Source organism: Entelurus aequoreus, linkage group LG02, assembly GCF_033978785.1.
Source record: "Entelurus aequoreus isolate RoL-2023_Sb linkage group LG02, RoL_Eaeq_v1.1, whole genome shotgun sequence".
In the NCBI taxonomy this organism is placed as follows: domain Eukaryota; kingdom Metazoa; phylum Chordata; class Actinopteri; order Syngnathiformes; family Syngnathidae; genus Entelurus; species Entelurus aequoreus.
Genome location: NC_084732.1, coordinates 90,275,501 through 90,291,561, shown reverse-complemented (window position 1 = coordinate 90,291,561; position 16,061 = coordinate 90,275,501). Strand labels below are relative to the sequence as shown.

Below are 16,061 nucleotides of genomic sequence, written 5' to 3'. Positions count from 1 at the left end.
CTTGGGAAGTGAGTGCTTGTCATTGATTTATTATGTTTCATACTTTACAATGTGCAGATGCTTCAACGTGTTGCCTTGAGACAATATACTGTACACTGTATACTGTATACTATATACTGTATACTGTACTGTCTGCAAAATACAATAAAAATATTTGGGGAAAAAACATGAAAATGACAACCTTCAAATTGTGACGTGTTTGTAGTTTGTATGCCGACAAGTCAAAGCAGACCTTGCAGTTTCACATTCACTTTCTACGGATGACATTTCTATTGTTTGTGTGTTGCACTTTCACTTTCAGGAGCGTCTTCTTGCTGTGCCAGGATGTTTGCATGCCATTTGTTTGGTCAATCAACTTGAATACAGTAATAATAATCATATGAATATTGATAGAAATATTTTGCTGAAGTGTGTTTTTGAACTTATTTCTTGTATTTTCCAGGTAGAGGTAGTGTATTTAGTCAACATGTCATGAGTGACATTTACACACTATGTCAATGTCTTCAATATCTTGAGGTGTCGGCCATTTGCAATTATTGATCCATGCAATATCACTTCTGGACAGAGCCACAGCAGACACAGCAGAGGGCGCCAGAGAGCAAGTGTTCCAAATCCTCACATCGGGAGAAGTTGGCTTCTGAAACATTTCATCTTATATAATTATGTAAAACATTACAAATCACAACTTTTCACCTGCCACTAATATTGTATTGCTCTTCATTGGATGTCGTGCTAAAATATGCAAAGTGTGCATAAGGAGGACAATATGTCTGACAATGTTGTCTTCAACCAAAAGTACAAATGTTCTCTCTCAGTAAATATATTTTCTAGGAATAAAGTCGTCATTTTAAGAGAAAGAAATAGCAATTTTACCAAAATTGAGCATTTTTATGGCAATAACGTGACAATACCAGATATAAAAATGTTATTTATTTTAATTTAGACAAAAAAAAAGAAATAATCCAAAGGTCGTTAACGTGGAAATATGATTTCAATCCCCATCATTTATTATTTATGTGTCGTGTGTGGAGGCGTTGACTTTAGAGTGCAAATGAAACCACCTCTACAAAAGTATCATCTTTTAAAAACACTTTCAGGACCAACATCAACACTCATTCCTCCAAAATAAACTTCATTATATAGAGTCTGTGGTCTCACTATTAGGCACACCCTTTCCGATCGACAGAGCGGCATAAAAAAAGCTGCTTCTACGTCGCACCTTGGTGTTATTGTGAAAATCATCTTTATCTTACCTTAACTCAGGACTGCACATGGGCTGAGAGCTAGTGGGCAGCCTAGGACGGAGTCAGCACTCTTGGTTGCTTTGTTGGGTCTGTTCCTGTCCCCCCTCCGCCCTCCCTATGGTCCTATGGTAATGAGCATTGGGTTATGACCGAAAGGACAAGATCATGGGTAAAAGCGGCTGAAATGAGTTTCCTCCGTCGGGTGGCGAGGCTCTCCCTTAGAGATAGGGTGAGAAGCTCTGCCATCCGGGAGGAGCTCAAAGTAAAGCAGCTGCTCCTCCACATGGAGAGGAGCCAGATGAGGTGGTTCGGGCATCTGGTCAGGATGCCACCCAAACGCCTCCTGAGAGAGGTGTTTAGGGCAAGTCTGACCGGTAGGAGGCCACGGGGAAGACCCAGGACACGTTGGGAAGACTGTTTCCAGGCTGGCCTGGGAACGCCTCGGGATCCCCCGGGAGGAACTGGACCAAGTGACTGGGGAGAGGGAAGTCTGGGCTTCCCTGCTTAGGCTGCTGCCCCCGCCACCCCAAGCGGAAGAAAATGGATGGATGGATGTTAAAAAGAATCGGGATTCAGAAGTAAATCGATTATTTCAAGCCCCCTTACAACTTTTTTCCCCCAACCTTTTCTTTCTGTTTGTAATACTTCTTCCAAACCAATTGATGTTTGTAGCAAAGGTCTCAGCAGGTCAGTGAAGGATTTTAGAGACACAACACAGAAAGTTCCTTTCCTTTCTGTTGCTTCTCGCATGGCGTCTGTACGCAACGTTCTTGCCCCGCCTTTCTTCATCTTGGACGTGCACTTCCTGGTCCTGTTGTTCAGCCATCAATGTTCAAAGCATCCTCATCCTGTGGGAAGAAGAATACACTCAATACTGTCTTTTACATTCATATTTATATACATATATATATACATGTATATATATATATACTAGTTCATGTATATACTAGTATGTCAAGAGTTGACTGTAGATCCCATGAGAGAGTCACCATCGCCTTCAGTTCCTGCCTACCTAGAGAATAAAGAGGTCACAAAGCGTTCATCTGGTTTCTGTCTCCGCATATTTGACCCACGCACTGACAACTCGTGACAACACAAACAAAAAACTCACAAAATATTGACTTACACTATGAACACTAATGACGGACCAACTCAAAAAACTGAATGGAATTGTACAGTTTCTTATTGAATAAGACTCCAGGAATGTACATGACAATGAAGAAAGTGGGAAGTACAAACAATAAAACAGTGAATATTAATAACATACTGTATGAACATGGCTCCTCTTGAATTCCCAGACGACGTCCTCCATCAACAAAACAAGAACGCCAAAGATACAAAAACATGTATCTGAAATGATATCACTTTTTACAGAACACAACTTTGGTGTAGAAATCTCCATGCGCGTCTCCGGCTGGCTGCTCTGTAAACAAGCCCCACCCACTTTGGTTACGGCTGCCGTGACGTAGTCCTTATGATGATCATAAAAACCCCAACGACACTCAAAAGCGCAGATTCCCACCATTGGAATCATTTCCATGGTTCAAGACTCACGGTCATTTGAAGACAGCACTGCACGTCAAATGGCGGCGATGCGTTCAATGTTAGATTTAAAATAGGGATTTAGAAACATCCGGTGGGCCAGATTGAATATCTTAAACAACCATATTTTGTCCAGGTCTGTTGTACACCTATGTCTGAGTGTACACGTGTGTGTGCTTGTGTTCACACACATAAAAAACTGAAAACTGTTTTTCTAAATACATTTCACAAATGGATCCCAAATTCCGTTCTCGGCTGCTGAAGCTCTTGCAGGATTCAGACCATCAGGCAGCTGCATAGAACCAACACTCCTCTTTGAGCTGCTCCCTTATCGTGGTAGAGGAGTTTGCGTGTCTCAATGAGCCTAGGTGCTAAGATGTCGGGGGGTTGCTATGCCCCTGGTAGGGTTGCCCAAGACCAAAAGGTCCTTGGTGAGGGTCGAGACAGAGAGCACCTCAAAAGACCCTGATGAAGTCAAGAAAAAATGGACACAAGTTTCCCTCGCCCGCACCAAGTCACGGAGCCCCCTCTTTTGGAGCCAGGCCAGGAGGCAGGGCTCAGTGTCAAGTGCCTGGTTTATGGCCGGGCTTGCTATCAAGAGGGCTGTCCTGCCACAGCCCAAAAAGGCTGCATAGGTCCTCCTTCCAATGGACTCACCACTGATAGGATGGGCCATAGAGGTTGAGTGCAATGTGATATGAGCCTGATCCTTGGCTGCAAAAGCTAGGTCTAGGGACGTGGAATGTCACTTCTCTGGGTGGGAAGGAGCCTGAGATGGTGTGCGAGGTGAAGAAGTTCTGTCAGAATATAGTCGGACTCTGGAACCAGTCTTCTCGACAGGAGCGGGACTCTCTTCAACTCTGGCTTTGCAACTAGTGAAAGGCAAATACTTGTTGCTTTCCGACTCAGAGCCAATACATACAAGAGGGCAGTCTCCCTCCACCTCCAGGTGGGGGAACGGGTCCTAACTGCTGTTTGTGCTTACGTGCCAAACAGTTGTTCAGTGTACACGCCCTTTTTGGGTTCCTTAGAGTACTGGACAGTGTTCCCCTAGACGATTCCCTTGTTGTTGGCAGCGATAGTGAGACCTGGAGAGGCGTGATTGAAAGGAACAACCGCCCAGATCTAAATCTGAGTCATGTTTTGTGTTTGGATGTCTGTGCTCGTCATAGATTATCCATAACAAACACCATGTTCAAGCATAAGAGTGTCCATATGTGCACTTGGCACCAGGACACGCTGGGCCGCACTTACATGATCGACTTTGTGGTTGTGCCGTCGGACTTGTGGGCCCATGTCTTTGGACACTCAGGTGAAGAAAGGTGCGAAACATGCACCAGATTCCCACCTGGTGGTGAGTTGGCTACAATGGTTGGGGAGGATGTCGGTCAGACCTGGCAGGCCCAAACACATTGTGAGGGTCTGCTGGGAACGTCTGGCAGAATTTCTTGTCAGACAGGGTTTAAATTCTCCAGAAGAGCTTTGAACATGTTTATAGGGAAGTGCTGGACATTAAATCCGAGTGGACCTTGTTCCGTGCCTTTATTGTTGAGGCGGATGATCGGAGCTGTGGTCGCAAGGTGGTTGGTGCTTGTCCTACTGGTAATCCCAGAACAGGGATGCCATCAAGTATAAGAAGGAGTCTTATTGGGTCTTTTTGGCTCATGGGACTCCAGAGGCAGCTGCTAGATGTCGACAGGCTCAGCGCAGCTCAGGTATGACGAGATGTCAGGACTCACATGTGACGTGTGACGTGTTCTACTCTTTTTTTTCTGTGAGTAGACAGGGTTTGATAAGTCGTCTTGTTAGTGTTTTTGGTGGTTGTGTCATTTGTTTTCCTCTTGTTAGATGTTGTCAAATGAAGGACTACAGATGGAAATGAGCTGCTAGCTAAATCTGGTACTACCATCGGTTCCTTGTGAATAATGTATCGTGCACACTGTCTATCAACTCATTAAAAAAAAAAAGTAATTGTGGCGGTCCGCTCCCTGTATGATCAGTGTCAGAGCTTGGTCTACATTGCCGGCACTAAGTCGGACCCGTTTTCAGTCAGAGTTGAACTCTGCCAGGGCTGCCCTTTGTCACCAATTCTGTTCATAATTTTTATGGACAGAAATTCTAGTTAGGGCGTTGAGGGGATCCGGTTTGGTGGCTGCAGGATTAAGTCTCTGCTTTTTGCAGATGATGTGGTCCTGCTGGTTCCATCTGGCCAGGATCTTCAGCTCTCACTGGATCGGTTCGCAGTCGAGTGTGAAGCGACTGGGATGAGAATAAGCACCTCTTGGTCCGAGTCCATGGTTCCCTCCCAGCAAAGGGTGGAGTTCCATCTCCGTGTTGTGGACAAGATCTTGCCCCAAGTGGAGGAGTTCAAGCACCTCGGGGTCTTGTTTTACAAGTGAGGGAAGAGTGGATCGTGAGGTCGACAGGCGGATCGGTGCGCCATCTGCAGTGATGCATCGATCTGTTGTGTTGAAGATGGAGCTAAGTCAGAAGACAAAGCTCTCAATTTACCGGTTGATCTACGTTCCTATCCTCACCTATGGTCATGAGCTTTGGGTTATGACCGAAAGGACAAGATCACGGGTACAAGCGGCCGAAATGAGTTTCTTCGTCTGGTGGCTCTGTCATTCAAGAGGAGCTCCAAGTAAAGCCGCTGCTCCTCCACATGGAGAGGAGCCAGACGAGGTGAACTGTACTGGAGGCGGGCAGAGAGTTGTCCTGAGAAGGTTGCAGGCTGCCAGCTATAGAACTGGTCCCCTGCTGGGCCTGTTTTTGAGATAAAGCAATTTTCCCAAACAATCATTCCTTCTCCTCACGATGACAGCATTACACGCAAATTCCGTTTTGATGGTTAATTCCATGATTCTGTCTATGATTCCATTAAAGTGGAAACCGTAGGACCCGGATAACTCCAAGTCACGACTGACATTTATTTCCTTGCCCTCAACTGCTCATTTAACTCCAAGTTTTGTCTTTGTGTTGGTATTTACAATTCTGTTGACTTCTGTGGTACTTTGGAACAGTTCATGGAGCAGGAAAAGGTTGACTCCTATTGGCTCACGGACATTTACGCCACGTTTAAATTAAAGCTGATCGCCGGATGGCCCAGGTTCTACTCAACAGCTGGGAAGAACAAAGAAGCTGGGTGGCTTCTTCACAAACTTTGTTTTGAGGACGCACGCTCGCTCAGTCTTGAAGTGAGACTGTACCATCGCCCAAGGAGGCACAAGCCACAGCTGCAACCTGATCAGTCACTGACGGATCCAAGGCGAGGCCCTCCAACAGGCCGCATGCTTGCCATGGATGTCTGAGAGCCGATCATAGTGGAAGAGTGCCGTCACAGCCAGGTCTAAATATGTCCATTGGCTTTAGGAAATAAAACCCTGTGTGAAGTCACTGTGTGACTTTTGCTGGAGGCTCCAATACATTGTATCACTTTCACTAGTTTTCAGGTAGAAAACCTTCAGTTTAAGGTGCTTTTATTTCGTCGTGGCGGTGCGCCACCATCAGTTCCATTGGGGGAAACCCTGTGGTCATGTGCCTAATGAGGCTCTTAGGGAGAAGACGCACACCTGTGAGGGACCAAAGAGGAGAGGTATTTGGTGCCATACTCTTTGTTTTACGACTATACTCCATCTTGTTGGTACTGTCATCAGTTTCAGTGATTGTCAAATATTAAACCCTCTTACCAAAGTGTCAAAAGCAACATGCGACCAAAAAAGGAAGGTCAGGTCAGGGTGAACTTTATCGTCCCGTTAAAGATGTTTGTTACATGACACCTTTTTAGTCCGTGGATGTCCCTGTGTCCCTTAGTGTCCCTGTGTGTCTCTGGGTGACTCTGTGTGTCTCTGGGTGACCCTGTGTGTCCCTTAGTGTCTATGGGTGACCCTGTCTGACCCTGTGTCACCCTGTGTGTCCCTGTTTGTCCCTTTGTGTCCCTGTGTGTCCCTTAGTGTCTCTGGGTGTCCCTGTGTGACCCTGTGTGTCCCTGTTTGTCCCTTTGTGTCCCTGTGTGTCCCTTAGTGTCTCTGGGTGACCCTGTGTGTCCCTTAGTGTCCCTTAGTGTCTCTGGGTGTCCTTTAGTGTCTCTGGGTGACCCTGTGTGTCCCTTAGTGTCCCTGTGTGTGTCCCTGGGTGTCCCTGGGTGTCCCTTAGTGTCCCTTAGTGTCTCTGGGTGTCCTTTAGTGTCTCTGGGTGACCCTGTGTGTCCCTTAGTGTCCCTGTGTGTGTCCCTGGGTGTCCCTGGGTGTCCCTGTGTGACCCTGTGTGTCCCTTAGTGTCCCTGTGTGTGTCCCTGGGTGTCCCTGGGTGTCCCTGTGTGACCCTGTGTGTCCCTTAGTGTCTCTGGGTGACCCTGGGTTTCTCTGTATCACCCTGTGTGTCCCTGTGTGACCCACTGTACATAAGATATTAAATACTGTACTCACCATGTACATACAATATTAAATACTTTATTCTCCTACTGTACACATATTAAATACTGTACTGTGCACTGTACATATATTAAATACAGTATTCTCCACTGTACATATGATATTAAATACTGTATTCTACTGTACATATGATATTAAATATTGTATTCTACTGTACATATGATATTAAATATTGTATTCTCCACTGTACATATGATATTAAATACTGTACTGTCCACTGTACATATGATATGAAATACTGTATTCTCCTACTGTACATATGATAGTAAATACTGTATTCTCCACTGTACATATGATATTAAATACTGTACTGTCCACTGTACATATGATATGAAATACTGTATTCTCCTACTGTACATATGATAGTAAATACTGTATTCTCCACTGTACATATGATATTAAAAACTGTACTGTCCACTATACATATGATATTAAATACTGTACTGTCCACTGTACACATGATATTGAATACTGTATTGTCCACTGTACACATGATATTAAATACTGTATTGTCCACTGTACACATGACTGTACAGCTGTAGTCTTTTCTAAACATCCATCTTCTTGCTAATAAACATGTTTATGCAAACATGTTTCCAACCTTTGGTCAGTAGTACAAAGTACACGTGTTGTGTACTTCTAATGAGGACAAAGTACACATGTTGTGTACTTCTAATGAGGACAAAGTACACATGTTGTGTACTTCTAATGAGGACAAAGTACACATGTTGTGTACTTCTAATGAGGACAAAGTACACATGTTGTGTACTTCTAATGAGGACAAAGTACACATGTTGTGTACTTCTAATGAGGACAAAGTACACGTGTTGTGTACTTCTAATGAGGACAAAGTACACATGTTGTGTACTTCTAATGAGGACAAAGTACACATGTTGTGTACTTCTAATGAGGACAAAGTACACATGTTGTGTACTTCTAATGAGGAGGACAAAGTACACCTGTTGTGTACTTCTAATGACGAGGACAAAGTACACGTGTTGTGTACTTCTAATGACGAGGACAAAGTACACATGTTGTGTACTTCTAATGAGGAGGACAAAGTACACGTGTTGTGTACTTCTAATGATGAGGACAAAGTACACATGTTGTGTACTTCTAATGACGAGGACAAAGTACACATGTTGTGTACTTCTAATGACGAGGACAAAGTACACATGTTGTGTACTTCTAATGAGGAGGACAAAGTACACATGTTGTGTACTTCTAATGAGGAGGACAAAGTACACATGTTGTGTACTTCTAATGAGGAGGACAAAGTACACATGTTGTGTACTTCTAATGAGGAGGACAAAGTACACATATTGTGTACTTCTAATGAGGAGGATAAAGTACACATGTTGTGTACTTCTAATGAGGAGGACAAAGTACACATATTGTGTACTTCTAATGAGGAGGACAAAGTACACATGTTGTGTACTTCTAATGAGGAGGACAAAGTACACATATTGTGTACTTCTAATGAGGAGGACAAAGTACACATGTTGTGTACTTCTAATGAACCTCCTCACCTTTTCTTCTGACTGACTTTATCATAACTTCCTTTTCCTGCTGCAACCTTGTGACCTTGAAGCCCCGCCCACTCTGCACCACCACTGTAAATAGTATCATGTGTCTATACAATTGTAACAAGTACACCTCTGCTATCTTTATTAACATTTATAAATATCATGTGTCTATACAATTGTAACAAGTACACCTCTGCTATCTTTATTAACATTTATAAATATCATGTGTCTATACAATTGTTACAAGTACACCTCTGCATTGTATCCTTATGAACACAAAAGAAAACAAAAATAGATTCACTTATAACAAACAATACTTTTATTAGCATTGTTTTAGTCTATAAAAAAGGTTTTCTTCCTTGTCCACGGTCTACCCCACCTTTTGCCCGAATGCAGCTGGGATAGGCTCCAACCCCCCGTGACACCGAGAGGGACAAGCGGTAGAAAATGGATGGAACTGAAAGTTTTAGTACGTCTACATGGATTATATGAAGTAGTACTACTGGGCTGTAAAGTGTCCTCCAAGTCTGGAATGGTTGTACTTCACATACTGACGCCAACTATGGACATAAGTCATTATTATCTATAAGCTGATGTTATTATGATTTTATAAATATTGGACATAAGTCATTATTATCTATAAGCTGATGTTATTATGATTATATAAATATTGGACATAAGTCATTATTATCTATAAGCTGATGTTATTATGATTATATAAATATTGGACATAAGTCATTATTATCTATAAGCTGATGTTATTATGATTGTATAAATATTGGACATAAGTCATTATTATCTATAAGCTGATGTTATTATGATTATATAAATATTGGACATAAGTCATTATTATCTATAAGCTGATGTTATTATGATTGTATAAATATTGGACATAAGTCATTATTATCTATAAGCTGATGTTATTATGATTTTATAATATTGGACATAAGTCTTTATTATCTATAAGCTGATGTTATTATGATTATATAAATATTGGACATAAGTCTTTATTATCTATAAGCTGATGTTATTATGATTTTATAAATATTGGACATAATTATCTATAAGCTCTATATGGTTGTATAAATAAGGCGGTAATGTACTTTGGCTGAGAGAAGATGTTTGGTAAATGGATCAAAGTGATTGATCTTCTTTGTGTCAATGACTCTGACACCAGTGAGTGTTCTTCATGACATTTATTCATGGTTGTACGATACAAAACATCACAACACACTTTGGACTACTGTAGTGCCAGCCTGACATCACACAACCATTATTCAACCATTATTCAACCATTATTCAACTGTTATTCAACTATTATTCAACTATTATTCAACTATTATTGACTGCCAAGCGCATGGGTGAAAATGGAAGTTGCCCAGTTGTGTAACAGGAGAAAACAATCTTCGAGATGGACTGTCAATGTAAAAAAACAATCTTTGATATGGACTGTCAATGTAAAAAAACAATCTTTGATATGGACTGTCAATATAGAAAACAATCTTTGATATGGACTGTCAATATAGAAAACAATCTTTGATATGGACTGTCAATGTAGAAAACAATCTTTGATATGGACTGTCAATATAGAAAACAATCTTTGATATGGACTGTCAATATAGAAAACAATCTTTGATATGGACTGTCAATGTAGAAAACAATCTTTGATATGGACTGTCAATATAGAAAACAATCTTTGATATGGACTGTCAATGTAGACAACAATCTTTGATATGGACTGTCAATATAGAAAACAATCTTTGATATGGACTGTCAATATAAAAAAACACTCTTTGATATGGACTGTCAATATAGAAAACAATCTTTGATTGTGCCCAAGTTAGACCACCTTCTAGTAGCCAGGCCAGAAATGCAGTTCATATTGAGGTTATTGATCACAGGGGAGTTAATCTTAAAGTTATTGATGGCAAGGAAGTTAATCTCAAGGTTATAGTTCACAAGGAAGTTAATCTCAAGGTTATCGTTCACAGGGAAGTTAATCGTGAGGTTGTTGATCGAAGGGAAGTTAATGTTGAGGTTATTGATCGAAGGGAAGTTAATGTTGAGGTTATTGATCGCAGGGAAGTTAATGTTGAGGTTATTGATCGCAGGGAAGGAGTCGTCATGTTCGTTTGTTGCCATTAAGCCAGTACACCCAGGGGACACTTGATTGGGTACACCACCAGGATAAAAGTTGGACATTGCTTTGTAAAAAAGCGTTCGAGCTGTGAGAATGGGCGGGGCAAAGCGTGAGAGGACATGTACCCAATCAAGTCGTGTCCCCACAAAGCTGTAAAACCACAACAATGCGTTTCATAAACAACTCATCCTGTGGCGCCAAATAACTCTCAGCTTGGTTTGTGAAAGGATCCTGATAATCACTGCGAGTAACAAGTGACACCAGGTCATCCCTTCAAGCTCAATAAAAACTGTTTCTGGCCAGGCTAGTGGAAGTAGGACTGCAGTTCACCACGCCGGCGGACGTCTGTCGTCCAGCAGTGGAAGCCACCACCCAACGAGTTGGCGTGGCGAATGTTCACCTTGACGGTCTTTATACCTGCCACGCAAGAGAGACACGTCACCACCTCCGCATCTTCACGTAAAACAGCTGCTCCACTCACCCAGGTCCTCAAACATCTTCTGAATGGTGGCCTCGTTGGCATCCACCATGACGCGCTTCTCGTCCAGCATCAGAACGTTCATGGACAGCCACTTGGAAGACATCCAGAGAGGGTGATCTGCACACAGAGTTGGAAGAATTGCACCATTGTCCCAGGAACACACGTTCACTCCTGTGCACCATTGTACCAGGAACACACGTTCACTCCTGTGCACCATTGTCCCAGGAACACACGTTCACTCCTGTGCACCATTGTACCAGGAACACACGTTCACTCCTGTGCACCATTGTCCCAGGAACACACGTTCACTCCTGTGCACCATTGTACCAGGAACACACGTTCACTCCTGTGCACCATTGTCCCAGGAACACACGTTCACTCCTGTGCACCATTGTCCCAGGAACACACGTTCACTCCTGTGCACCATTGTCCCAGGAACACACGTTCACTCCTGTGCACCATTGTCCCAGGAACACACGTTCACTCCTGTGCACCATTGTCCCAGGAACACACGTTCACTCCTGTGCACCATTGTCCCAGGAACACACGTTCACTCCTGTGCACCATTGTCCCAGGAACACACGTTCACTCCTGTGCACCATTGTCCCAGGAACACACGTTCACTCCTGTGCACCATTGTACCAGGAACACACGTTCACTCCTGTGCACCATTGTCCCAGGAACACACGTTCACTCCTGTGCACCATTGTCCCAGGAACACACGTTCACTCCTGTGCACCATTGTCCCAGGAACACACGTTCACTCCTGTGCACCATTGTCCCAGGAACACACGTTCACTCCTGTGCACCATTGTACCAGGAACACACATTCACTCCTGGGGTTTGTTGTGACCGCCATTTTGAGTGGCTTAGTGTAAGAACACTCCTCTGATCTTTGTGGGAATAAACACGTTTGTGTGTCAAACATATTTCAAGTTGTCTTGCTTTGGCGTTACAAGTTTTTGAAGGTGTGCCGTGTGGGTTATGTCAATGGTTCCTCTTGTCATGTTCTTACTGCGAGTCCACTGTCCCTTTCAGACACACCAGGTTATGTCAATGGTTGTCATGTTCTTACTGTGAGTCCACTGTCCCTTTAAGACACACCAGGTTATGTCAATGGTTCCCCTTGTCATGTTCTTACTGTGAGTACACTGTCCCTTTCAGACACACCAGGTTATGTCAATGGTTCCTCTTGTCATGTTCTAACTGTGAGTACACTGTCCCTTTCAGACACACCAGGTTATGTCAATGGTTCCCCTTGTCATGTTCTTACTGTGAGTCCACTGTCCCTTTCAGACACACCAGGTTATGTGAATGGTTCCTCTTGTCATGTTCTTACTGTGAGTACACTGTCCCTTTCAGACACACCAGGTTATGTCAATGGTTCCCCTTGTCATGTTCTTACTGTGAGTCCACTGTCCCTTTCAGACACACCAGGTTATGTCAATGGTTCCTCTTGTCATGTTGTTACTGTGAGTCCACTGTCCCTTTAAGACACACCAGGTTATGTCAATGGTTCCCCTTGTCATGTTCTTACTGCGAGTCCACTGTCCCTTTAAGACACACCAGGTTATGTCAATGGTTCCCCTTGTCATGTTCTTACTGTGAGTCCACTGTCCCTTTCAGACACACCAGGTTATGTCAATGGTTCCTCTTGTCATGTTCTAACTGTGAGTACACTGTCCCTTTAAGACACACCAGGTTATGTCAATGGTTCCCCTTGTCATGTTCTTACTGTGAGTCCACTGTCCCTTTCAGACACACCAGGTTATGTCAATGGTTCCTCTTGTCATGTTCTTACTGTGAGTACACTGTCCCTTTCAGACACACCAGGTTATGTCAATGGTTCCCCTTGTCATGTTCTTACTGTGAGTCCACTGTCCCTTTCAGACACACCAGGTTATGTCAATGGTTCCTCTTGTCATGTTGTTACTGTGAGTCCACTGTCCCTTTAAGACACACCAGGTTATGTCAATGGTTCCCCTTGTCATGTTCTTACTGCGAGTCCACTGTCCCTTTAAGACACACCAGGTTATGTCAATGGTTCCCCTTGTCATGTTCTTACTGTGAGTCCACTGTCCCTTTAAGACACACCAGGTTATGTCAATGGTTCCCCTTGTCATGTTCTTACTGTGAGTCCACTGTCCCTTTCAGACACACCAGGTTATGTCAATGGTTCCTCTTGTCATGTTCTTACTGTGAGTCCACTGTCCCTTTCAGACACACCAGGTTATGTCAATGGTTCCTCTTGTCATGTTCTAACTGTGAGTACACTGTCCCTTTAAGACACACCAGGTTATGTCAATGGTTCCCCTTGTCATGTTCTTACTGTGAGTCCACTGTCCCTTTCAGACACACCAGGTTATGTCAATGGTTCCTCTTGTCATGTTCTAACTGTGAGTCCACTGTCCCTTTCAGACACACCAGGTTATGTCAATGGTTCCCCTTGTCATGTTCTTACTGTGAGTACACTGTCCCTTTCAGACACACCAGGTTATGTCAATGGTTCCCCTTGTCATGTTCTTACTGTGAGTCCACTGTCCCTTTCAGACACACCAGGTTATGTGAATGGTTCCTCTTGTCATGTTCTTACTGCGAGTCCACTGTCCCTTTCAGACACACCAGGTTATGTCAATGGTTCCCCTTGTCATGTTCTTACTGCGAGTCCACTGTCCCTTTAAGACACACCAGGTTATGTCAATGGTTCCCCTTGTCATGTTCTTACTGTGAGTCCACTGTCCCTTTCAGACACACCAGGTTATGTGAATGGTTCCTCTTGTCATGTTCTTACTGCGAGTCCACTGTCCCTTTCAGACACACCAGGTTATGTCAATGGTTCCTCTTGTCATGTTCTTACTGTGAGTACACTGTCCCTTTCAGACACACCAGGTTATGTTCTTACTGTGAGTCCACTGTCCCTTTAAAGGCCTACTGAAAGCCACTACTACCGACCACGCAGTCTGATAGTTTATATATCAATGATGAAATCTTAACATTATAACACATGCCAATACGGCCGGGTTAACTTATAAAGTGACATTTTAAATTTGCCGCTAAACTTCCGGTTCGAAACGCCTCTGAGGATGACGTATGCGCGTGACGTAGACCGGCGAACACGGGTATGCCTTCCACATTGAAGCCAATACGAAAAAGCTCTGTTTTCATTTCATAATTCCACAGTATTCTGGACATCTGTGTTCGTGAATCTGTTTCAATCATGTTCATTGCATTATGGAGAAGGAAGCTGAGCAAGCAAAGAAGAAAGTTGTCGGTGCGAAATGGACGTATTTTTCGAACGTAGTCAGCCACAACAGTACACAGCCGGCGCTTCTTTGTTTACATTCCCGAAAGATGCAGTCAAGATGGAAGAACTCGGATAACAGAGACTCTAACCAGGAGGACTTTTGACTTGGATACACAGACGCCTGTAGAGAACTGGGACAACACAGACTCTTACCAGGATTACTTTGATTTGGATGACAAAGACGCAGACGTGCTACCGTGAGTATGCAGCTTTGGCTTCTAAACATTTGATCGCTTAACCGTATGTGCGCAACTTTTTTTTGCGTATGTACGTAACTTTTTTAAAATATATAAGCTTTATGAACCTTGGGTTAGGTGAACGGTCTTTTGGGCTGAGTGATTGTGTGTGTTGATCAGGTGTTTGAATTGTATTGGCGTGTTCTATGGAGCTAGGAGCTAGCATAGGAGCTAGGAGCTAGCATAACACGTACCGTACCGTACGTGCGCGTCACGTACGTAACTTTTTAAAAATATATAAGCTTTATGAACCTTGGGTTAGGTGAACGGTCTTTTGGGCTGAGTGATTGTGTGTGTTGATCAGGTGTTTGAATTGTATTGGCGTGTTCTATGGAGCTAGGAGCTAGCAGAGGAGCTAGGAGCTAGCATAACAAACACGCAGGTGTTTTTATGCAGGATTAATTTGTGTCATGTTAAATATAAGCCTGGTTGTGTTGTGGCTAATAGAGTATATATATGTCTTGTGTTTATTTACTGTTGTAGTCATTCCCAGCTGAATATCAGGTCACCCCCGGCTCTCACAGCATCTTCCCTATCTGAATAGCTTCAACTCCCCACTAGTCCTTCACTTGCACTTTACCCATCCACAAATCTTTCATCCTCGCTCAAATTAATGGGGAAATTGTCGCTTTCTCGGTCCGAATCTCTCTCACTTCTTGCGGCCATCATTGTAAACAATAGGGAACTTTGCGTATATGTTCAACTGACTACGTCACGCTACTTCCGGTAGGGGCAAGCCTTTTTTTTATCAGATACCAAAAGTTGCAATCTTTATCGTCGTTGTTCTATACTAAATCCTTTCAGCAAAAATATGGCAATATCGCGAAATGATCAAGTATGACACATAGAATAGATCTGCTATCCCCGTTTAAATAAAAAAAATCATTTCAGTAGGCCTTTAAGACACACCAGGTTATGTCAATGGTTCCTCTTGTCATGTTCTTACTGTGAGTCCACTGTCCCTTTAAGACACACCAGGTCATGTTCTTACTGTGAGTACACTGTCCCTTTAAGACACACCAGGTTATGTTCTTACTGTGAGTACACTGTCCCTTTAAGACACACCAGGTCATGTTCTTACTGTGAGTACACTGTCCCTTTAAGACACACCAGGTTATGTTCTTACTGTGAGTACACTGTCCCTTTAAGACACAC

At 43.3% G+C, this 16,061-nt stretch overlaps 1 protein-coding gene across 3 annotated transcripts in view; it reads right to left on the bottom strand.

Moving 5' to 3' along the window:
- Positions 1–9,916: 9,916 nt before the first annotated feature.
- Positions 9,917–16,061, bottom strand: part of gatm (glycine amidinotransferase (L-arginine:glycine amidinotransferase)) — a 57,653-nt gene continuing 51,508 nt past the window's right edge. For 2 of the 3 annotated variants that reach the window (XM_062034337.1, XM_062034319.1), the window contains exons 8-9: positions 11,367–11,483; positions 9,918–11,302 (exon numbers count right to left, since the gene is read on the bottom strand). In XM_062034337.1, the coding sequence (XP_061890321.1) occupies positions 11,190–11,302; positions 11,367–11,483 (230 nt within the window). In that variant the 3' untranslated portion in view covers positions 9,918–11,189. Of the gene's footprint in view, positions 11,303–11,366; positions 11,484–16,061 lie in introns of all 3 variants that reach the window. The other variant, XM_062034328.1, reaches the window with a different exon arrangement.